Below are 25982 nucleotides of genomic sequence, written 5' to 3'. Positions count from 1 at the left end.
CCGTGACCGTTTTACGAAGACCCAAGAGGGTCCTAAGCCAAACACGTTAAGTTAGGGCAGAGCCGGCGCCACACAACCTATCCAGCTCAGCCCATTGCCTTTCTTTTGGCTTTCCCGGTTTTCCCCTCATACTGTATCAGGATGGAAACCCAATTCCTGTAATTCCCTCACCAGCCACAGGAAACTATGCAAATGTGAGGAACAAAGTCACATTTACTAAAGCTCCCCGTATGCCAGCAGTTTTGGAATTTAAAACGTGTCCCGACTGGTGTGGCTCTGTGTTTTGGACGTACTTTGCAAACCGAAAGGTCGCCAATTCCGCGTCTGGGCACAAGTCTGGGTTGGGGGCCAGGTCCTCGATTGGGGGCGGGGAGAGGCAACCGACTGATACTTCTCTACCTCTTTCTCCCTTCCCTCTCTCTAAACTGCTTCCCACAGTCCACCTTCCCACAGTCTCAGACGTGAAAACACCTTACGCAAAAGTGGAGGCTGACAGTCACACACACACAAAAAAAAGGTGGGGGAGGGGAAGGTTCAGAGAGCATGCGCCTTTCCTCCAACGCCGGCCTTCCAGGCTTCCATGAGCGGCTGCCCCAAGAAATGCCCGTTTCTCTGCGGAATCCCATTTTTTCTCCATGTGTAGTCTAACCTCATCTTTCGTACTCACTTTCCCTTCTGTGGCTGGAGAAACTAAACTAACCAGCAAAATTCCGGAAAGACGGAAGGACGCCTAAATATCTTGGACCGGCTCAAACACAGAAGGCCTGACCTTGGGAGCGGGACGGGGTCCTTCGGTAGGTCCTTTCGAGGGGTGACATTCAGCTAGCCGGCAGGACCACAGAATTTCCATCCGGCAACCATGGCTCAATTTGTCCGTAACCTCGCAGAGAAGGCTCCAGTGCTGGTAAATGGTGAGCGTGGCGTCAGCCTGCCGGAACGGGTGAACAGCATGAGTGGACGCTCCCGACGGCCTGAAGAAGACGCGGGTTGTGGAAATCCGGGGGGTCTGCGGAAACTGGGAGGGGGTCTGCGGGAACTGCGTGGTGGGAGGGCCTGAAGGTGGGAGGACCTGGAGGCAGATCTACGGCTCCTCTATCTGGCTTTCTATTCTCCTGGCTTGTAGCTTGGGTTCTCAGTGCACCCTAGCAATTGTGGATTGTGAAGGTCGCGGTGCAGGGCTATGTGTGCTGGAAGCCCGGCGCGGCCTCCATTACGCTCCTTAGGGAGATACGGCTCTGCTAGGAAAACAAGGGCAGAGATGTGTGACAGGACATAAATTCGGCCTCATCAGGTCGGCTGGTTGTTAATAGAGTATTTTCAAATTTACAGTTCTTATGATTGAGTGACTTTCTGAACGTTGACTTTGCTTTCTATCCTGCCAGATTCTGAGGGGATTTTTAGGTAGTATTGGTTTTCAGGGACGAATATCCCTTCCCCAGTAAGCATAAAAAGGGATGTGTGTAAACAGTAGTTAGTCCTTCTTATTATAGATTAGAATTCATACGGTTTTCCGTTTGAAAAATCTGAAGTTCTATTGGTAGAGTGCTGTATTTCAGAACCTCCCTGAGTAGTCACAGCCCTGAGTTGCAGTATGCTCTGTCTGTAAATACGTGGGCTCTCTGCTGGGTAGCAAGGTATGCAGTAAGTTAAACTGACACAAGCTTTCTCACATTGTATTGAGTTGTTCTATCTCCCTAGCTCAGGGGTGTCTAAACTCATTTTCACCGGGGGCCACATCAACCTTGTGGTTGCCTTCAAAGGGCGAATGTAATTTTAGGACTGTATAAATGTAACTACTCCTTAACAATTAAGCATGACCTCTGCTCTGCTGCCCAGTAGAAACAAGGTGCCAGGCTGGATAAAACAAGGTAGAGGGCTGGATTCTGCCGTGGTCCTTGTGTTTGCCACCTGTGGCCTAGCTCCTCTAGAGTTTGATAGTTCTCCAATCTTTCCTTACCTTTCATGACCTTGACAGTTTTAAGGTATCTGTGTAAGTATTTGTTTAGGTATCCTAAACAGATGTTCCCCAATCTCGATTTGTCTGGTGTTTTTCTCATGATTAGTCTGGAGCTATGGGTTTTAAGAATACCACAGAAGTGATGTGCTCTAGTCACATATCAAGACGTATGTGACGTCCATATAGTGTCACAGGTGAAATTAGCTTTCATCATTTTGTTAAGGTAATGTTCCCTAGGTTTGTTCACTGTAAAATTACTACATTTCCCTTTCCATATTCTGTTCTTTAGAAGCAAGTAATTAAATCTAGCCCATGATGTAGGGGGTGGGGACACAAGTAGCAGCAGTCATCTGCAGGGTTTCCATCTTCTAGAAAGAGTGAGTATCTGTGTACCTTTAAATGGAATTTTTCTATGAGAGATATGTCTCTTCCCCATTTATTTGTTCAGTCATTTATTATATAGACTCATGTGCACTTATTTCATACTTCAAACCTCCAGTAGTATGTTATTTATTTTCTTGCTCAAATTGTTGCAGCCTTGGCCATTGAGAACTCCTTCAGTTTGGCACCTCTGTTCTTTCATATGCCCCCTTTACTTGCTGGTAGTATAAGATGCTTCAGACTCATCTTTTATTTTCCTTGCCTTAGACTCAGCCATTTCTCCAAGGAGCCATAGTTCCTTTTATTGGACAATGGTATTTTGTAACTAAAATCTAGGCACTGGATATATTCTTTGCTGCTAGACTATTGTATCATTGCTGCTAGGCCCTCTTAGTGAACAAGATTGTGTGTGTACACACTAAGCCATGTGTATACCTGCATACATATAAATTATTTCTGTATCCATCTGTATACATGTATTAAACTAAACATAAGTTAGTATGAATGTCTCCAGCTCTAATCCAGTACCACAGTATCTATTCTTGCTCCTTTTCTTTCCTACCAGTAACTTATCACCTAAAGTATAGTGTTTGTGTACAGTATACTGATTTCTTTTTTAAATTAAATATCTGTGTATTAGAGTTTAAATTTTAAAGAGAGTTACACAGATTTTGTACTTTTTGATAGTCTCATCTTTAGGCATTCATAATTCTATTTAGAGAAATATCTCAACGTTTTGTGTCTGCCTAAAGATTTACCTATAGTCCTAAGCACAAAGGATGAGGGAAATAATCATTCTAAGAGTAAACAACAGGCAGTTAGTAAAGGGAAATGTATGAAAAGCCTTTGATCTACCTTTGAACAATAGACACTTTATGGATGCTCATGCATTTGTGCTTTTATTACATTTGTCTTGTAATTTTTTTTAAATAAAATGACTTTTCTCTTGCTGAAATCACTACCATACTCTCACATCTATACTGGTTGTTTAAAATCTTTTTTCCTTGAGGAATTTCAGCTTAGTAATAGATTCTAGTTTCGGCTGCTCTTAACAATACATATAGGTTTTATTTTTATTGTTTTAGGTATTTTGAAGGAGGGTCAGCCGTGCTTTCGTTAAAGAAAGATTTAATCCAACACATATTGATGAAGATACAAAAATGGGTACTAATTATAATTTCATCTGGATTTGTGACCAATATTATGACAAGTTTTAATCTTTTCTATAGGATGCCATTCTTCATAGCTCCATCCCTCCCCTACTGTACCTCTTCCTTCACATTTTCTATAACACCACCAAAGAAGTATTACATTGCTGCTATTTTCTTGTTTTTGAATCAAGCTTCTAGTAACTACAGTTAACTAGATTTCTCATTCATAAATAAAGAAACAGTACTAGCTGCCCACTAGTGAAGTCCTGGCATAATTGAATATGCTTATAGTATCTTGCCTAATTGGACTTCCCTGGGACACAGGTGTTCTGCATCTTCAAAAGCCTTTTAGTCCCTGGCTGGTGTGCCTCAGTGGCTTGAATGCCAGTCCGCAATCAAAGGGTCATTAGTTCCATTCCCAGTCAGGGTACATGCATGAGTTGGAGGTCAGGTCCCCCAGTAGTGGGTGCACAAGAAGCAACCACACATTGATGTTTCCCTTCCTTTCTCCCTCCCTTCCCCTCTCTCTAAAAATAAATAAATAAAATCTTTTTTTCCTTAAGTCTTTTATTACCAGGAGCTGCTTAGGCTTTTCACATTGGCTGCACATTTCATACAAGCAGTGAATGAATGTGATGCATAAATAAATATTTGTGTCCAGCCCACACATCTGCTTCTTTCAGTCTCTGGTGAGTTCATCCTGTTTTGTTTTGTTTTCCAGCTGCTGTGACTTACTCGAAACCTCGACTGGCCACATTTTGGCACTATGCCAAGGTTGAGCTGATTCCTCCAACCCCTGCTGAGATCCCAACAGCTATACAGAGCTTGAAAAAAATAGTCAATAGTGCTCAAACTGGTAGCTTCAAACAGCTCACAGTTAAGGTAACTATGTGCTAAATGAAAACATATATATAAAAGAAAATGTCTTCCCTTAGGATTTTTCTGATTGTTTTGATTACTATATGCATTTTCCAGTGAGGTTGAAACTTACTTTTCTATATTTTTTATAACAAAAAAGTGAGCATTTACTGGGCAACATTTTTCCCCCTTCCTATTTTATTTAGTATACTAAAATAGGATGTCTTTGACTGGTATGGCTCAGTGGGTTGGACATCCTCTCTCAAACCAAGGATCAATTATCAGTCAGGGTTGTGGGCCAGGTCCCTGGTTGGCATGCAAGAGGCAACTGATGGATGTTTCTCTCACACATAGATGTTTCTCTCCCTCTCTTTCTCCCTCCCTCCCCCTATCTCTAAAAATAAATAAATGAAATAGGATGTCTGTCTTTTGCTGATTCTATACCTTTTTTCATCTCTAGTCCTGGAACTATTCCAAATTTGGTCAAAAGATCTCTTGGAATATACCACAGTTAGGCAGCTAACATTCATATGAAGGATAAAAATATCAAAACCTAGCAAACATATATTATGAAATGAAGGGTTATTGAATTGTGTGAAGATAAAATCTAAAGACTTGGAGGTTGTATTTTATGTTTGCTTGCATGATCAAAGCATAGGATTAAAAACCCCTAAATAACTAAATTACTGCTGGTTTAATATCCTGGCCGGGTAACTTGGTTGGAGTATCTTCCCAATATGCCAAGGTTACAGGTTCAATCCCCAGTTAGGGCACATAGAGGAATCAGCCATTGAATGCATAGATAAGTAGAACAACAAATCATTCTCTCTCTCTCTCTCTCTCTCTCTCTCTCTCTTTCCCACCCTCCTTCTCTGCCCCCTCCTTCCTCTCTCTCTAAAAATCAGTAAATAATAATAAATTATTGCTGGCTTAAGGATCCACATGCTGGAAAAGATGGTTAATTTTTTCAGAAAACTTCCAATATGTCTGGTTTAATTTGAAGGAGGGAATTCATTTCCAGGTGCTAAAAGGTAAAGGCTCAATTTTATTGTGGAAAGTTTGTTTTTTTTCAATTGGAGTTTCGAGATCCATATTTGCACTTGCATATGACACTATTTTCTGGAACCATAGATGTACCTTTCTCTTCAGGGCAGTAAAACATTGATCTTTGGAACTGAATAATTACTGGATACAAATTAAGGCAAATAATAAATAAAAATGATGTCTAAAGGAGAATACAGAGACTTGCTTTTTCATAGCCATCCTTTCAGATGCCTGGGTTGTGAGCCAGGTCCCCAGTAGGGGAGCACCCAAGAGGCAACCACACATGGATGTTTCTCTCCCTCTTTCTCCCTCCCCCTCTCTCTAAAAATAAATAAAGTCTTTAAAAAAGAATTTATAAGCTCTAGATTACTTACTTTACATAATTGAAATTTCGGGGGTTCTCAATTGAAGAAAGTTAACATCAGTATGTCTCAACTTTGACTAGAACTACCCTCTAACTTTAATAATATCCCTATATTCTCTGTCAGTTAATCCTGAAAAAGATTAGTAAAGTACCTTAAATTTTATGCTGCTTCTTTTTCAGGAAGCTGTGCTGAATGGTTTGGTGGCCACTGAGGTGTGGATGTGGTTTTACGTCGGCGAAATCATAGGCAAGCGTGGCATCATTGGCTATAATGTTTGAAGATCAATCTTAACATCTATTTCTTTTTATTATTTGAACGTTCTTGGACCATGAATGATCAGAATGGTATTTGAATAAAAAAGATATTTCAAAATCAGTGTTTTCTATATCAAACACTGCATGAAAGGATTCACTTCTTCTGATATTAGGTTGGATTGTCTTTTGCTGTAATCACGTTAATACAACCTTTAACAGGAAGCTAAACAACAAAACAAACAAGCAAGCAAAATATAACCAAAGACACTGAAATAGAGAACAGGCTGACAGTGACCAGAAGGGAGGGAATTTCAGGGGGAAAGGGGAAGGGTTTACAGGAACAAATATAAAGGCCACATGGACAAAAACTAGCAGTGGGGTGGAAATGGGAGGGAGATGAGGAGGGCTAGGAGGGTGGGCTGGGTTGGGATGGGAGTAAAAGAAAACTACTGAACAATTAAAATTATACAAAATTAAAAAACCGTTAATACAGATGCATACCTGTATTAATGCATGCCTTTAATAAATGCATGCCTTTGGTTAGCCTGAAAATGAAAAGCATATATGTGAATATACCAATCTGGTATATATATTTATGAAGAAAACTTTTTAAATATATTCTGTTGACTATGCCATTACAGTTGTCCCATTTCCCCCCTTCATTCCCCTCCCCCCGCCCCACACACATCCTCCCCCCCACATTCCACCCCTTTAGTTCATGACCATGTGTCATAAGTTCTTTAGCTTCTACATTTCCCACACTACTCTCGCCCTCCCACTGTCTATTTCTCCCCACCGTCTGCTACTTATTCTCTGTACCTTTTCCCCCCTCTCTCCTCCTCCCACTCCCCTGTTGCTAACCCTCCATGTGATCTCCATTTCTGTGGTTCCGCTCCTGATCTAGCTGTCCTCTTGGTTTGCTTTTGTTTTAGGTGTGGTTGTTAGTAATTGTGAGTTTGCTGTCATTTTAGTATACATGTTTTTTACCTTCTTTTTCTTAGATAAGTCCCTTTAACATTTCTCACAATAAGGACTTGGTGAAGATGAACTCCTTGAACTTGACCTTATCTGAGAAGCACTTTATCTGTCCTTCCATTCTAAATAAAAGCTTTGCTGAATAGAGCGATCTTGGATGTGGGTCCTTGCATTTCATGACTTCGAATACTTCTTTCCAGCCCCTTGCCTGTAAGGACTCGAAAAATCAGCTGACAGTCTGATGGGAACTCCTTTGTAGGTGACTGACCCCTTATCTCTTGCTGCTTCCAGGATTCTCTACTTCATTTTCATCTTGGCTAATATAATTATGATGTGCCTTGGTGTATTCCTCTTTGGGTCCACCTTCTTTGAGACTCTCTGAGCTTCCTGGACTTCCTGGAAGTCTATTTCCTTTGCCAGATTGGGGAAGTTCTCCTTCGTGATTTGTTCAAATAACTTTTCCACTTGTTGCTCTTCCTCTTCCCCTTCTGGTACCCCTATAATTCCGGTGTTGGGACGTGTAAAGATGTCTTGGAGGTTCCTAAGCCACCTCATTTTTTTTGAATTCTTGTTTCTTCCTTTTCTGTTGGGTTGTTTCTTCCTTCTGGTCCACTCCCTTGATTTGAGTCCCAGTTTTCTTTCCATCACTGTTGGTTCCCTGTGCATTTTCTTTCATTTCACGTAGTGTAACCGTTTTTCATCTAATTTGTGGCCAAAATCAACCAGCTCTGTGAACATCCTGAGATCACAAGTGTTTTGAACTGTGCATCTGATAGGTTGGCTATCTCTTGGTTGCTTAAAAGTATTGGCTCTGGGGCATTCAAACCATAATTTTTTTGTCTGGTCGCACCTGTTACGTATGAGGGGTGGAGCCTTAGGTGTTCTCCAGGGCGGGACAACCCACTTGCTGGATCGTGACGCTGTATGTGGGGGTGGGGTCAGAGGGAATAATGGCACTTGCTCTACTCGCTCGGATTTCAGTTCCCTCTGCTGCTTCCCACAAGCAAATTGGGCCCTTCTGGTGCTGGTTCTTGGGTGGGTGGGCTTATTATACACGTTCTAGGACCCTGTGGGTCTCTCCAGTGAACTGTCCTGTGAGGCTGGGAGAGTCTCCCGGCACCTCAACCCTCACAAGTGTTTTCAATCAGTGCTTTTAGGCTTTATTTCCTGGCACTGGAGCCCCGGGATGCACGGTCTGTTTTGCTTCCCATTTTCGCCTGGTTTATCTGCACAGGATTTTGTTACCGTGGTCAGCCAGTGGCCTTGTGCGCCTCACTGGGTCTTCCCATTGCCACCCCGCAACCAGGGTCTGCCAACCACCACTTCTTCCTGCTGCCACCCCTCTCCAGAGGCTGCCGACTCTGCCCCTCTTACCGGTCCAGATGAATGGTTCGTTTTCAGACTTCCATACAGTTCAATTTTCTGTCTGTTCTGGTTGTATTTTTGTTTCTAAATCTTCGTTGTCCTTAAATTTGGTTGTGCAAGGAGGCACAGTATTTCCACCTGCACCTCCATCTTGGCTGGAAGTCCTGTGAGGAAAACATTTTAATTTAAAGTTTGGAAATACGGTACTTCAAAAAAAGTCAGAGAAAGGACCTTGAGAAAACTAGAATTTGCTGCAGTAGAAATAGTAATACCATGTATTAGAGTTATGTCAGTAGTTACAGAACAAAATTTGGATGGTTTCTCTTTGCTACTATCAGAGAAAGATCTTTCTGACAACACCTATATATCTGATGTAAATGTTGGGATATTTGGTGGTATTCCAAGTATGTGTCTTTTTAACAACTTTAACACCAGGACAGTGAAAGAGCCATGACCTACATTTTTCTATCTGGTTTTATGATTTTTAGGACCTATCTTTGCCAAAATAAAATACCCTATGGATATTTAAACAGGGTTATTACTTAGTATCATCCATAGATCTAAAAAGTATATTATGTCCTGCCCTGACCAGTGTGGCTCAGTGGGTTGGGTGTCTTCCCTCAAAAATAAAGGTCACTGGTTTGATTCCCAGTCAGGGCATATGCCTGGGTTGTGAGCCAGGTCCTTAATGGGGGCCAGTGAGAGACAACCGATCAATGTTTCTCTTCCTCTCTACCCACTCTTTCTCTCTGTCTCTAGAAATAAAAATTTTTTGAAAGTGTATTATGTCCTAAAACAAATAGAAGTGATTGGTTATCAGTTTATCATCTTAAGCCATTTTATTGAGGATATAGGAGAGACTTAGTCATTCATTGTTTTTTTGCATATCTTAGCATCTTTGAATAGCTCATCGATACTTTCCGAATCCATTTAGACAACAACTGCTTTAGCTTAATAAGGGAAGAACTCTTCTAATGATAGATGGTCTCTCTAGAGACTGCTGCTCTTCTGAAATAGAAAGTAATGCCTAACACTGCTTCTGTAATAAACAGGTGGTCAAAATTGATACTACTTCTTTTCAAAAAGCATTTGATAATTTAAAATATGCATAGCAGAAGACTAAAAAGTTGTTACTACAATAATGGTATTCTTTATGGATTTTTCTTTTTCATGCACTATTAAAATTGACAAAAAAATTTACATTTATATGTAATGTGATTTTTTTAAAACCAGATGGTCACCTCAGAAAGTTTTCAGAATAAACATTTACTACTCATGTCACTGCTTCTTCTCTGTCATACAGCCCATGTCTTATGTATAGAGTCTACTGTTATGTGTACTAATCAAGCAGTGAGCTTCCTTGAAGTGGCCAGTTGTCTTCACCAGGCCTGTTACTTTTTTGCCTTCCTAAAACCTAAATGTCCTGTCATCTAGCAGAGAACTGTTTAGGCTGTCTTTTACTGAATTTGTGCCAAGTGTTTGGCACTAACAAGTCATACCTCAGATATTTATAGTGTACCTCCTAAGCCCTGAACTACAACAAGACTGTATTGAACTGTTTCACAAGAATTTGGTCAGCTGAGACAGGTAATTAAGCATGTAATACAATAACATGATGTGCTATAATGAAGTGGAAGGTAATACTTAATTATGTGTACCTCAGCATTATTCTCCTTGGTGATAAGTTTCTTCTTTTTCTACTCAAGATATCATATACACCTAAGTATTAACTTCTGCCATGATTTCTAAGGATAGCTCAATACTATATACTTTTTAACATTGCATATTTGTATAGCATTTTACCTTTTCAAAGCACTTACACTATTTCATTTAGCCCTCAAGTTTTCTTTGAGACACAAGGCATTTAAGTCGGGAACTAAGCAACAGAAACAAATGATGTGGCTAGGGTCCCGTGAGTTTTGGTTAGCTTGTTTTTAATTTATTGATTTTAGAGAGGAAGTGAAGGTTGAGTTTGTATGTGCCCTGACTGGAAATGGAACCAGCAGCCTTGGCATATCAGGACAACGCTCTAACCAACAGAACTATCCAGCCAGGGCAGAATCCCTTGAGTTTTAAGAGATGGAACCACTATTTGGGCCCAAGTGATTGTCCCGTGTTGTTTGTGCCCTGACCACCTCTCAGGCCTCACTACTTTATATTTTCACCGTTCCATTCTGTATTAGTTTCTATGTATTCTCAGCCCAGTTTTGCCTTCCCATCAAGCTATTTAAGCTTTACTGTCTCATCAGATGTCAGCCTACCTAATCTTATATATTAACATTTCCTAATTAGTGTGGTTTTATTTCTACCAAAACATGAATTGGTACAATTGTGATCACTCCTGAGATGAATGAAGTAGCAGTTCCCCTAGAGAATCCTGTAGCAAGGGAATTTACACTAGACCTGCCTACCAAGTGAAAGACACTGATACTAATAAAATACTGACTTGCAAGGCCTTTGACAATCGGCCTTCAGTGTTGCCTTAATCTCATTTTGCTAGCAACAACCATTGTTTCAACCACACCATTTCTAACCAATCTCCATAAAAACTCCCAGATTTAAATCTCATCAGTTGTAAGGGGTGGGGGCGGGGGTAAGGTAGATTTATAGTTGTGAGTATGCGCAACAGTTTATTCTTATTAATCATTGTGTTTGTATTGTCTTATTACTGTTACTATTTTGTATCCTTATGATTGATCTTTTAAGTAATAATGGCTGATAATTTACCTACTTTTGCCCACCCCTACATACCTACTGCCCCTGATTGTTAGCAGTTTTCTACCAATCACCAAGCCACTCATTTCTTGATAATTTTTTTCTCTTGGCTCGCTACCACTCTACAAAACTACTGCTATCTTAATTCTTGGCAATTTCAACATACACATGGATCAGTGGATTTCAGAGTGGGGACCCTAGACTGCATCAGCAGCAGCATCACTAGGAAACTTAGAACTAAAAATTCTCAGGCTCTACGTGGAAACTCTGAGGGTGGGACCTGGCAATCTTTTAATTAGCTTTTATGTAATTGTGATTAAGGCTAAAGATTGACACAAATGATCCAACAAACTGGCTTCTCAGTTCTCTTAAAAAAAATCCAATGATTATGTCTTTCACCTTCCTTGAGCACCCATCTCGTTCCGATGTCTTTACCAATAATTACTGCTCCATAGTTTGAATTTCATGCATCCCTCTCTGACCACTTACTATCTTTCCAGTTCATTCCCTTTACTTCAATTCAGAGTCGCCATGACCATTAATAAATTAATCTTCCCCACTACCTGGATGTCCTCTTTTCCTTTCTTACCCAACTTACTTGTATACCATCATTGGCCATGATCACTCTCTCAAATACACCATCAACTTCCTTGCCTCTCACTCACTGTTGTACTCATTTGCCAAAATCACATCTTTGGCTAAAGTGTACCTGCCCTGCACAATTAGCTGAATGGAGCTGGAGAAAACAAGGTGGCTAGTCACACTTTATGTTCGTGATCAGAAATTTAAGAAATCACTTAATAGCCCTGACTGGTGTAGCTCAATGGATTGAGCACGGGCCTGTGAAGCAAAGGGTCGCTGGTTTGGTTCCCGGTCAGGGCACATGCCTGGGTTGCAGGCCAGGCCCCCAGTGGGGGGACACATGAGAGGCAACCGCACATTGATGTTTCTCTCCCACTCTTTCGCCTTCCCTTCCCCTCTTTCTAAAAACAAGTAAATAAAACTCACACACACACACACACACATTATATATATATAAAAAGAAATCACTTAATACTACCTGACAGTCATAATGTATTTCTTTGGGCCATGATTATCTCTGTCAACAGATGACTTGCTTTCTGCTTAACTAAGAAAATGGAAGTGATTGGAGAACTTCCATTGACTCCCACATCATCGACTCAGTACTTTGCACTTACTATTTACTAGATTGTTTATGTTCCCCCCCTTTTTTTTCTGACTCTTCACCTGAGGATGTGATTATTGATTTTAGAGAGAGAGGGAGGGAGAGAAACATTGATTGATTGCCTCCTATACACGCCTTGGCTGGAAGTTGCCTCCTCCCATCCCAATGGGGTGTCAAACCTGCAGCCTAGGTATGTGCCCTCACTGGGAATTGAACCCACAACCTTCTTGGTGTAGGATGACAACAACCTGGCCAGGGCTGCTGTTCATGCCCCTTTTTATTTTATTTTATTTTTTTTAAGATTTTATTTATTTATCTTTAGAGGGGAAGGGAAGGAGAGAGGGAGAGAAACATCAATGCATGGTTGCCTTTTGCGCATCCCTGCTGGGAGTTGGCCTGCGGGGAACTGTCCTGCAACCCAGGCATGTGCCCTGACTGAGAATCAAACCTCAGTCGTCTGAGTCGCAGGCCCGCGCTCAATCCACTGAGCTACACCAGTCAGGGCCTGTTTATGCCCCTTTTTAAAGCCAATCCTTCCACTCAATGTCATGCCATCATTTCTCCCCTTTCCTACCTACATCATTAGTTTTTTCATCTAGTGTTTCTATGAGTTTATACACATGCTGTTATTTAGCCCATCTTTTACAAAATGAGCTTGCAGCAGCAAAACACCTCAAAAGTTACCAATACTGCCCCCAATTTCTGTTCTCTCTTGAATGCACTCCAGTTAGGTGTTTATTCCTGCCACTCCACTGAAACTGCTTTTTTTATGCAGTAAATGCAAGTCACTACTCAGCCTTCATTTTATTTGACCTTTCAGCAGTATTTGACTTAGCTGAGCATTTCCTCCTGCTTGATGCACTTTCTTCTTTATTTTATTTTATTTTTATTTATTTATTTTATTTTATTTTTTGGTGAAAAGGAAAGGTACTGTTTATTCCAAACTTATACAGGTTTAGAATAATGCCAGAATGTCACCATTAAATCCCAAAGTCTCTTTAAAACACCCATGAACACACACACAGTCCTGCCTCCCCATGCCAAACCAGACCAGTCAGGAGTAGTGTATCTTAGGAGGAGAAAATAGAAGTCTGTAGCTCACCTAGGCTCCTATTCTTAATCCAAAACCACACCCTTATGGTGAGCCTTCTGTATCCTTTCAAACCACTAAGAGAGCTCCACATCACTGCTACATCTTGCTTTCCTACTTCCTAAGCCACATAGTCAAGGGAACCCCCTCTCCACTCCCCAGACTGCATGGTTAAGCTCCAGTATGGCTGCTGCACCTGGGTTTAAATCTCCGTGAGGATTTTCCTCCGTACTCCATTTCCGACTCCTGCTACAATCAGCTACACCTGCCAGTAGTCTGGTTTCTTCTGCCTTTCTCAGCTGCCATTGTTAGTCCATGACCCCATGATGCAAAGCAACCTCCAAGCCACTCTCCCACACACAAGAAGTCCCTCTGGATACAATGCATCATGGCTTGGAGTCACTCCCATCTCCCTGGCTCCATTCAGGCACTGGTTTTAATATTATTAAAACACTGGCCAAGTTACCCCCATTACAATGCTCCCTTTCAGATATAATCCTTTATATTATCATAAAGGACAATGGCCAAATGTCTAATCTTGTAGCTACTTCCAGCTGGACATGACTGCTCTCCTACCTACCCTTAGGTCCAGGAGTCCCTAAAAAGCGGGGGGGATGGCATAGAGGGTGGCCTTCCCATAAAGGGAAGGACCTTAGGGGATCCAGGTCAGTTTGCTATTACTGGGAGTGGCAGGCTTGATGTCCAAATGCTGGCGTTACTTGACAGTTGACATCCTCATCATATTCTGGAGGTAACAGATTTGGCAAGAGGGTTAGAAGGCACAATTAAACCATAATCACTAAGGGACAAAGGCAGGGACCAATTCTTCAATGTCCCACATTAGGAAAAGAATGGCTTATCAGGAGGCACGTGTGCAAGTCATGCTACACCTGTCCAAAGCCCTTTTGCCTACTATATTGAACTTTCTGATACACTTGGCTTCTAGAGCTTTTCTTTGGCCTTTCTTATTCCTTAATTTTTGTTTACATTTCAGTTTCCTCTTCTAGTTCCCCCTTCTCCTGGCCTTCTATCTTTAGGATATCCCAAAGATAAGGCTCAGTACTTTTTCTGTACTCATTTCATTGGTGATCTCATCCAGTCTTGTGGTTTTAAATGACATCTATATACTGATGACTTTCAAATTTCTCTCTAGTCAGTACCTATCCTCTGAACTCTAAAAATATATGCCACTACCTATTTGATATCTCCACTTGGGTCCTTAATAGACATCTCAAAATTAACATGACCAAAATTGAACTGATTTTCTTCCCCATTACCACCTCAAATTTGTTCAACAGTTTTCTCCCTCTCCGCTGATGACAACTCCATCCTTCTAAATTCTCAGACTAAAATCCTTTGTAGTCATCCTTGACTGCTATCTCTTACATCCCTATATCAATCCATGAAGTCCTATTGGTTCTACATTAAAAATACATCCAGAGCCCTGGCTGATGTTGCTCAGTGGATTGAGCACCAGCCTATAAACCTAAATGTAGTCAGTTTGATTCCTGGTCAGGACACATGCCCAGGTTGCAGGACAGGTCCCTCACTGGGGTTGTGCAAGAGTCAGCCTTCTCTCACAGATCAATGTCTCTCTCCCATACTTATAATATATATACACACACACACATATATAATTTGTCCAGAATCTGACCATTTCTTACCACCTCACTGCTAACACCAAGGCACTACCATCTCTCACTAGGATTGTTAAAATGGCCTCCTATTTCCAAGCTTGCCTGTCTATAGTCTATTCTTCACATCAGTCAGAGTAATCCCATCAAACTCATAAGACTAGTCACTCCACTACTCAGAGCCTTTCAGTGGCTTCCACCTCACTCAGATTCAAAGCTAAATTCTTACGGTGGACTGCAAGGCCCAACAAGATCTGACTGTCTATTATATCTCTGACCTCATTTCTTACCACTCTTACCCTTTCTCACGCTGCTTCACTGACCCCCTTGCTCTTCCTTTAACACGCCAGGCAACTCCTGGGCCCTCAGCTTCAAATGCCCTTCCCCAAGATATTCCCAGGTCTGGCTCCCTCACTTTGTTCAATGTTTTCATTGTGAGGTTTCTCAATCACCCTAACTGCAAGAAACCTCTCTCCAAATATTCTTTTCCCTTACCTTATCTTTTTTCCCCAAAGTATTCTGTATTATTTATTATTTATTGGTTTTTATGTTTATTTTTAATTGTTATACCTTGCTAAAATAAATGCAAGTCCCACAAAGGCAGACATTTTTAGAAATCTGTTTTGTTCATTGATAAATCCCAAGCTCCAAGCACATAGAGTTTACTCAATATGGATGTGATCAATAAATGAATTTATCCACCTGGCTGGTGTAGCTGAGTGGATTGAGCGCAGGCCTGTGAACCACAGTATCTCGGTTCGATTCCCAATCAGGGCACACGCCTGGGTTGCAGGCCAGTTCCCAGGAGGGGACACACGAGAGGCAACCATACATTGATGTTTCTCTCCCTCTCTCCTTCCCTTCCCCTCTAGAGTTAAATAAATCAAATCTTTAAAAAAAATTAATTTATCCATTCATGAACCCCTACCTTCATAAATGCTGTTCCCTCTGCCTTCCTCTCAGCCCTCTCTGCTGCCACATCTCTGTTCGACTTTCAAAACCAGTTAACTTCTTTTCAAAAATCTTTTCTGATTTTCCCGAAATGCTTCCCTTGCCCTCCTGTTGGGCCTCTTATAGCACACATCATTGTACTCTAATGATATCTTTACATTTATTTATTTCCCTTACTAAACTGTAAGCATTTTAAGGAAGGTATGGTATCTAATTCACCTTTGTAATCCTAGCCTATCACTCTTTCTGGCTTGTGTATAGTAGTTTTTGAAACAGTGAAACAGCAAACTCGATTTACTGTGCTTGGTGCTAGATTGATAAATAGCAGTTTAGTAGCAGTTTGCCATAGAGAGAGATGCAGGCCTTGGGGACTCATTTCCTGAAGGCCTGGAGGCTAGAACTGCTGCAAAGCCGATGCCAGATGAGTCACTTCTACATCTCACTCTCTAACTCTGAAATGGAGATTTTGATCCCTGATTAGCAGCCCTTCTCTACCAGACAAGGTTAATACAGGGCTGCCTTGCAGAAGGCCTAGGAGGGAAGAATGAGAAGGTGGGTGGAAGATCTCTTTATGGAAGACCTAGCCTGATATCCCGGAAATTCCTTAGGAAGTTATAATCCCTCTTTCTTTGCCAAGCCTGGATGTCAAGATTTCTATCCTTAGTAGACCTGAAAGAAGCACATCATTATATGTTTACAGCACCACACTTTTCCTTATAGGATTTACCTATTCAACCTTCAGACGGGTTTTTATAAGAATTAACATAAAAAAAAGAATTAACATGTCGGACTCCTTGAACAAACCAAGGTTATCTTTAGAGGCTCCATGTTTTAATGCATTCTGGTGCTGTCAAATATAAAAGCAATTAAAACATTCTTGGGTGGTTTTGAATTACAGCCTACTTGTTAAAATACCTATTTTTTCCCCTGAGGACAGCCTGCATTGTTACCTGTGATGTCATCTCACTCTAGGTCTCAGGAGGGTAGGGAACTGACTAAAGCAAGTGAGTAAATATGTTCTGAAATAACAGTGAATTATAAGGCGATGGTAGGAAAGTGTTTACCAATTTTAATGACCCTCAGATGGAGTATAGAAAGAAAGCCATGTAAACCTGGATTAGTGGAAGGAAGGAAGGAAGGAAGGAAGGAAGGAAGGAAGTCTTAGCCAGATAAATATTGTTTGGAGTGATATTTTGATCATCATTACCTTGAACCCTGTTATGGTTTTATCTGTCCTGATTATGCTAGTAGAAGTATGCTTATAATACCCACATTACTACTATATTGGGGAAACTAATTTTCATTTTACCTGAGACTCCAAATTTTCCCCCCACTGCACTGAGGAGCAACACTAACACCAAATGGCCCTTGGTTTGGGACTCTTGAGCTTGTTTGCTCAACCATTACCATCTGCCCCATCCACTCATTCCAGAAGACAGCTGCCTATAAAGACTGATAACCTAAAGTTACACACAGAAAAGCCTCAAGAACACAAATCAGCAGCAAAACCTATTTTTCTCTTCAATCAGCATCCATAGCTGCATGTTTTCTTATTTGTCCATCTCAACTACAGCAAAGGCCCCTTGAAGGTTAGCATAAGTCACTCATCTTAGAAGATCTGAAACAATACTACACTCCTCCCTTTTCAGTGCAAAATGAAATGAAGTAAAACCATTTCCTGAGGTAAGTGAGCCACTCGGGAAGGGGACTGGAGTGTGGGACTTAATTCCTGGTTTCCTAACTCTAACCATATCCTCTACTCTCAGATATTTCAGTTGGTACTGGCACTGTGAGGAATAGGAGCGGAGAAGGAAGATGGTTTCCTTTTTACGTTTTTATTGAGAAACTTACACTGAACTCTAATCCTCATGCAAGACACTCCATTTCAATTTTAGCAGAACCAACTAATTCCTAACGTATAATTTGTATCAGAACCTTGATATTTCCTGGATTTTAAGCAATATGATTTGTTAGATATTAACAGAGTGGGCTCAGAATAGTGAAGAGAATAAGGCTGAAGAAGAAAGGCTAAAATCTAGTCCTAAACATTTTTAAAGGTTGCCCTGGCTGGTGTGGTTCAGTGAATAGAGTACCGTCCTGCAGACCAAAGGGTTGCCAGTTCAATTCCCAGTCAGGGCACATGCCCAGGTTGCAGGCCAGGTCCCCAGTGGGGGCACAACAAGAGGCAACCACATACTGATGTTTCTTTCCCTCTCTTTCTCTTTCCCTTCCCCTCTCTCTTATTAAAAATAAATAAATAAAATATTTAATTTAAAAAACCTGTTAAATAAAAGGTTAATTAACCAGTGATCATTTAACTACTTGATGTCTACCTGTAATGTTTCAAAACAAGTTATCAGGGTGTTTTTAAATTAAGTTTATTGGGGGTAACATTGGTTAAAAACATCATATAAATTTTAGGTATACAACTCCATAATGCAATATCTATATATTGTGTTACTACATATTGATCTAGTCTGTCAATACAAATTGATCATCCTTTACCCTCTTAATCTTCTCTCTACTCTCCAAGTTCTCAGTTTTTAAACTTGATATCAGACCCTCATGTACCTTCATATATGAGAGACATTAATAAATGTAGCTTTTATTAATTTAGGCTTACATGTTTGTATCAGAGATTATAAACTCTGCCTTGTGCAATAATGGCCAGGTTCTCATGGTTTTGTTTGTCTTTTTTTTTTTTTACTTTAGTTACCTACCAAAACACTGTGCATACAGTGTTTTTAAGTCTAGGAATTAATAACTAAACACTGCACACATTGTGATCTAGAATCAAAAACATGTCAAAACAACCTTACCCAACTGGCCTTGAAAAAGGCAACCTTTAGAAAAACCTTCCAAACCAGTCATGATTGCTGAAAAGAAAATAACCAAGTGCTTATCACTCAAAGGGCTTCTTCAAATGATAAGAAATTCTAGTCTTTTAATACTAACACCTTCACTTGTAGAAATTCATCTCAGAATTAAGGAATTGGTAGCTTCTAGTTCCTCTGAGAATATCCCTCCTAATCAACAAGTTGTCCACCTAGCTCAGAGGACGGCTTTCTAGAATTACACTGCAGAACCTAGGTTATAATTAACTCAGACTTCCTTCTTCTCTTGTACCTTGGCCATGATCTTAAGCCTTACCTAGATCTTCCATCCTATCGACAGTTAAAAATTTGTTCTAAATTAGATCAACTGAACTCTAGTTCTATTAGTGTAAGATAGGTTGGCACTGGCGACTGAAAGGAATCTTAAACCAATTTTAGACCATTTAGTTAGACACTAAGCAGGACAAATATAAACAGCTAGACGTCCCAGTGGTAGGGTAATAGTGCTCAGTTTTATCCTTTTTCTCCCTGTGGTGAAAAAAGATCACTTGCTAATGTTATTAGACCTAGTAAATTTTTTCAAAATAATTTGGAGGCAAACAAAATGTTTCCAATTCTAGGAATTGGGGCACTAACAATACACAAAAAGAATAAAAAAGAGTGATAAAGAGTGATAAGGGAGAGGCTTTAAAACTTAGCAGCTTTCAAATGAATGGATTTAAAGTCATATTTAAGTGACAATCAGTGTAAGTCCATTGCTACTTTATCTAAAGAGCTCAAAGACCACACTGACTGGTGTGGTTCAGTAAGTTGGGCGTCCTCCTGCAAACTGAAGTGTTATTGGTTCAATTCCCAGTGGGGGTACATGGCCAGGTTGTAGACCAGGTCCCAGGTGTGGAGTGTGAAAGAAGCAACAGATTGATGTTGTTTCTCTTCCTTTCTCCCTCCTTCCCCGTCTCTCTAGGAATAGACCAATAAAATATTTTTTAAATAAATAAATAAACAGTTCAAAAACCTATCCTATGTTATTGCCTTGATTCTTAGAATTTTGCAAGAAAGGATTATGCGATAGAGAGTAGGATCAACTGTGATGCAGGTATGAAAGATGAGATTTAAAGAAGTTGTTATGCACTTTCACTCACATGCAAAAGAAGTACCAGCCCTGGCTGGCATAGCTCAGTGGATTGAGTGTGGGCCTGTGAACCAAACAACCACGGTTTGATTCCCACTCAGGGCACATGCCTGGGTTTCAGGCCAGTTCCCAGCAGCGGACACATGAGAAGCAACCATACATTGATATTTCTCTCCCCCTCTCCTTCCCTTCCCCTCTAAAGATAAATAAATAAAATATTTTTTAAAAAAGAAATACCTTACCTACTACATATAAAAGAAAATATAGCCCTGGCTGTGTGGTTTAGTTGGTTGGAGCATCATCCAGTATACCAAAAGGTTGCAAATTTGATTCCCATTCAGGGAACATACCTAGGTTGTGGGTTTGATCTCCAGTTGAAGCACATCTGGGAAGCAACCGATTGATGTTTCTCTCTCTCTAAAATCAATTAAAGAAAACACATCATTAGGTAAGAATTAAAAAATAATAACAACCATTAAAAAAGTAAAATATAAACTGTCCAGCATGAACTCCCTAGTTTCCTCCCCTTCACTTTAAACTGGTCTATTTCTGATATACCCTTCCCTCCTTTCTTTGGTCCAAGGAGAAGACATTTAGGACATTCTTTCTAAAACAATCCTTCTACACTTGCCCTTGATTCCCTTTCTTTTTACTCTTCAGCAATCTCTCTTTATCCATCCCCCCATTGTCATTTGTTCATTTATTTATTTATTCAAAAAATTTTGGGCCCTGGCTGGTGTAGCTCAGTGGATTGAGCGCGGGCCTGTGAAGCAGACGATCGCGGTTCGATTCCCAGTCAGGGCACATGCCTGGGTTGCAGGCCAGTTCCCAGCAGGGGATGCATGAGAGGCAACCATACATTGATATTTCTCTCCTTCTCTCCTTCCCTTCCCCTCTAAAGATAAATAAATAAAATATTTTAAAAAAAATTTTATTATAACTGGTCACACTAAGTGCTTGGGATACTGATATAAAGGACACATTTCTTACCTTCAAAGGGCTCACAGTCTAGTGGAAGATGTAGAAAAATAAACAATTACAAATCACAGAATTACGATATAGCACATAAAGATCAACAAGAGAGTCTGCACCATATGCAATGGTTGTACACAAAGGAGTGGTTGAGGAAGGCTGGGGTGGAAGGGATGACACCTGGGCTGGGTGTAAAAAATTAGCTAAGAGGACAAGACAGGAAAGAAGGGTATTTCATTTTTAATTGTTTTTTAAGATTTTAAAAAATATTTTATTTATTTATTTTTAGAGGGGAAGGGAAGGAGAAAGGAAGAGAAATATCAATGTATGGTTGCCTCTCATGAGTCCCCTGCTGGGAACTGGCCTGCAACCCAGGCATGTGCCCTGACTGGGAATTGAACTGTGATTCTTTGGTTCGCAGGCCTGTGCTCAATTCACTGAATGAAACCAGCCAGGGCATATTTTTTTATTATTTATTTTCAGAGAGAGGGGAAGGGAGGGAGAAAGATAGGGAAATAAACATCAATGTGTGGTTGCCTCTCGCGCACCCCCCACTGGAGACCTGGCTGGCAACCCAGGCATGTGCCCTGACTGTGAATTGAACTGGTGACCCTTTAGTTCATAGGCCAGTGCTCCATCCACTGAGCCACACCAGCCAGGGTGGAAGAAGGCTATTTTAGACAGGGAATAACATGTACCAAAGCATGACCATACAAGAGAATTCAAATTCAGTAACACAAGAACACAAGGAATAGATGTGTGTTAGAGGCAAGGGATAAGGGAAAATTAGACAAAATAATGAAAGACCTTAAAGATGATAAGGACTGAATAAAGTGTTTTATGGATAGAAGTAATATGGTCAGATTCGCATTTTAAAAAATTTAGTCTTGTAGCAGAGAATGATTAGACTGGGAACCATTGCAGTAATCCTGAAAGAAATGGGCAATTGGGAGTGCATGGCAGTACAATTAGAAGAGGGGATACTGAAAGAGGCAAACTTCAGTGTAAAGAGGAATTCAGTTTAAGAACATACAAATAAGGAGACCCAACAGAGCGTCAATTATATGTGTCTAAAATTAAAAAGAATGTTTGTGCTGGAGACGTAAATTTGGAAGTCACAAGCACATAGAGAGTGACTTGGGCCTCAAGTATGAGATGAGATTGCTCAAGAAGAGTAAGCTCCATGAGGAGAATGCAGGCATTTTTGTATAGTTTATTGCTATATTCCTGGCACTTAGAACTGTGCCTGGCATGTAGTGAGCCTTCAGCAAGTATTTAATCAATAAAAGAAATAATGGAAAGAGGGCTAAGAACGTAACTGAGAAATATCAACACTGAGGAGTGGACACAGAGAAAGAAACCAGTGGCCTTTCCCTCCCTTCTCTCTCTTTCTCCCTCTCTCTCTCTCTCCCTCCCTTCCACTCTCTCTAAAAATAAATCAACAAAATCTTTCCAAAGACTAACATTGAGAGAAACATCAATTGGTTGCCTCTCACAGATGCCCCCCCAACTGGGGACCTGGCCTACAACCCAAGCATCTGTCCTGACTGAGAATCAAACCGGTAACCCTTTGGTTCAGCACTCAATCCAATGAGCCACATCAGTCAGGATGTCCCAGTGTGTTTTAAAACACCCTCTCCCTCATTACTTCACTCACTTCTTTCTCTGCCACTATCCTGTCAGTCACTTTATTCCTCTTTGTTGTCCTCTAGACACGGTCTCCTCGGGCCTTCTACATTTGCTGGTTGTGCTTGAAATGCTCTTTCCTGAGGCATCATTTGGTCTATTCTCTCATTTCCCTCAGTGGTGTTTTCAGATATCCCCTTAACCCAAAGGTCTTCCCTGGCCATCCTATAAACTATCACATCTCGGCCTTTCCAAACTCTGTACTCTCTTTATCCTATTAATACAGCACTCGTTACCAAACGACTTATTACAGTAATTTATTGTCTGTCTCCCTTCACTAGACTGTGAGCACCTATAAAGTGTACCTACAAAGAGCACCATCCTTGAAGAAACAGAAATAACCAAGAGACTATTCCTGCCCTTGAGGAGCCCACAGTTCAGTAAGTCAAGTAACCTAACAAATAATTAGTGTGGAAATGCTCAAAGCACTTGGCTGCAGGAGTGTGAGGCCCCAGGGACAGTGCTGTTTGGGTCAGTAATTATGGTACTCTTCAGCCTAGGTGGCAGTGAAAACCATAAGTTTACTCTAAGACAATATGAGAAATGAAAAGCACTGAGGACACACCAGTGTTTAAGGGGTGAAGGACGGAGAAAGGAAGCTGAGAAGAAATAATCAAAGTGAAGAAGAGCTGCAAGAATGGAGTTACTGCTTTTATAGTATACTACTAATACCCAGAAGCAATGAGCATCCATTACAATTTACCACATGTTAGCTAATATTCTAAGCATCTCCATATGTTCACATATTAAACCTCACAACAACCTAGGGAGTTGGGCACTAGTCTGACCCTCTTTTACTGCAAGGAAACTGATTCACTCACCCAAGTGAACATACCTACAGAGAAATAAAGATTAGAACCCAAGCAGTTTGAGCTTGTACTATTAATCACTATGTTGTTGTCCATGATACTAAACTGACTATTCTAGCTCTATGCCTTTTCTTATTTTATTGAGTTCTATTAAGAGTCAGGTACTGTTCTAGGTTCTGAATATAGAGTAATGAAACAAAGTCCCTCCCTTCATGGAGCTCATATCCTTGTAGGGGAAACTGACATTGTACAAGTCAACAAATGCATGATAATAAGTGCTGTGAAGAAAAGTAAAGTAGGGTGATGTGTCATTAACAATAGCGGGTAGGTAGCCTCCCTGAGGAGGTGACATTTAAGTAGAGATCTGAAGAGAGAGAGGAGCCAAGAGGTACCAGGGGTAAGAATATTCCAGGCAGAGGAAATAGCAAGTGTGAAAGCCTTAAGATGTGAGTGTGCCTGGTGTGTTCCAGGAACAGAAAGGAGGTCAAAGCAGAACATAATGAACTGGAGCGGGGCGGGGCGCAAGATATAAGGTCAGAAAGACATGGAAAGGTTTCCAGGACATATTGTTAAGTGAAAAAGATTAAAGGATCAGGTATAGTAGTTTAAGTGGTATAATCACACATTGAGTGAAGAAAATATGTATGTGTATACACCCATATATACATGTATATAAAAGATATATCTATATATGTGCTTGTTTATCTTCTGACATATTAGAATACAAATTTTCCAGTAATTATCTTTTTTAATATTCTTTCATACTTAAAATTTTTTACCTTGCATATACTATTTTTATAATAACCAAAACATAGCTTAACAAATAAACTCAACCATGTGTTCAGCAGCTCCAGCTACAGTCCTTCTCTCCTCTCCAAAGAGTCGCCTCCACTTTCTTCTCCTTGCTTTTTCCATTTCCCCCTCAACCAAGTATATTCTGACTTCGGATTTCACATTTCTCTTGCAACTGCTGTTGATGAGATCATCTATGACTTCTCTCGTACTATGAGGAACACTCTTTATTCTTTTTGCTTCTTAACCTCTATTCCATTTGACACTTTGCAGCTCATCTGTCTGAAACTCTTTTTCTCCTCTGGCTTCCCTCTTGCCTCATTTAACCTCACTGAGCATTCTCAGGCTCCTATCATGGGCTACTTTTTTTTTTTTGATTTATTAACTTTTAGAAAAAGAGAGAAACATCAATTTGTTGTTCCACTTACTTATGCATTCATTGGTTGCTTCTTGTATGTGCCCTGACCAGAGATCCAACCCTTGGTGTATCAGGGTAATGCTTTAATCAACTGAGATACTCAGCCAGGGCTCATTCATTAATTTTTGTTAACCCCAGTAGACTAGGGTTTCTTCTGGTTTTGGTTTTGACCCCCTTTACCTATATGTGCTACACACTCTTTCTGTGTGGACTCATCCATGCCCATTGTTTTTAGACAGTATAAGGACTTAGGCCAGGGAATGAAAAAACACTGGGTGGCCAGAAAGCCAAGTTAAGACCATGTGGCCAGATGTGGAAACCACTGATTTTTTTTTAATTTTAAGGATATTATTTTTATTTGTTTTTAGAGAGGGAGGAATGGAGGGAGAAAGAGAGAGATGAATCAGTTGGTCATCTCTTGCACATCCTCAACTGGGGACCTGGCCAGCAACCCAGGCATGTACCCTGACTGGGAATCAAACTGGCAACCTTTTGATTTGCAAGCCAGTGCTCAGTCCACAGACCCACACCAGCCAGGGTGAAACCATTGTTTTGCATGTGCAATTGATCAAGGTTTGGCCCCTATAGGACTTTTCTAGGGCGGCAGTAATGAGCAACACAACCATCTTGCCCACACAGACACAGGTACAAGATAGTTGCCAAGCAGCCTGACAGAAGGAGGAAGTAACCTTTTTCTGACATAGAAAATTCCACTTCCTGAAACCCTCACAAGCCCACCTTTTCAGACCAGCCTGCTTTTCCCCCAGCTTATAAAAGAAACCAAGCAGACCCAGCCCCGGAGCCAGTTCAGAGGACCTTCCTTTCCTCAAGCATAAGCTTAATAAAATCTGTCTGGAAATTTCTCTGGTGTTTCCTCTTGATTTCTATCTTAGAAAACTAAAGACCCCCAACACTGGTAAGAGTTTCAACTACCATCTCTATGCTTCCAAGTCTCAAATCTATTTTTAGCCTTTTCTTCTGAGCTCCAATCCAATATATCCAACTACTGTTTAGACAGCTCCATCTGCAGTTCTCAGAGGCCTCTCAAACTCAATTGTTTCAAAGCCAAACTCATCATTTCCAAACAAAAACAACAACTTCTTCTTCTTCTTCTTCTTCTCCTTCTCCTTCTCCTTCTTCTTATCTTTCTTCTTCTCCTTCTTCTTCCCCTCCCCCCTCCTTCTTCTTGTCCTTAGCTTAGCCAGTGGTAGCATCCCAGCTGACAACCTGAGAAAAGCCCTTCTTCTTCATTTTTTGACACCAAAAGTCATTCTATCTACTAAATATCTCTGGAAGCTACCCTCATTCCTTTTTCTTCATTGTAACTGCACCCAACATGTGGACTACAGCATGTGGATATGAGTCTGAAGCCCTGTGACAAGGTCAGAAATATCCTAAATGCATTTTCTGCCT

General features: G+C 40.7%; 1 protein-coding gene across 1 annotated transcript; it reads left to right on the top strand.

The window, feature by feature from the left end:
- The first annotated feature begins 776 nt into the window (after positions 1-776).
- ATP5MG (ATP synthase membrane subunit g) lies at positions 777-6131 on the top strand. Its single transcript, XM_037057470.1, has 3 exons — positions 777-911; positions 4211-4371; positions 5936-6131. Exons 1-3 carry the CDS (start codon positions 860-862, stop codon positions 6032-6034), a joined length of 312 nt encoding a protein of 103 aa, XP_036913365.1. The 5' UTR covers positions 777-859; the 3' UTR covers positions 6035-6131.
- Positions 6132-25982: the final 19851 nt, after the last annotated feature.

Source organism: Sturnira hondurensis, unplaced genomic scaffold (assembly GCF_014824575.4).
Source record: "Sturnira hondurensis isolate 20B ecotype Veracruz unplaced genomic scaffold, ASM1482457v3 Scaffold0009719, whole genome shotgun sequence".
NCBI lineage: Eukaryota > Metazoa > Chordata > Mammalia > Chiroptera > Phyllostomidae > Sturnira > Sturnira hondurensis.
Note: the sequence above shows the minus strand (reverse complement) of the source record. Positions and strands in the feature narration are given on the sequence as shown.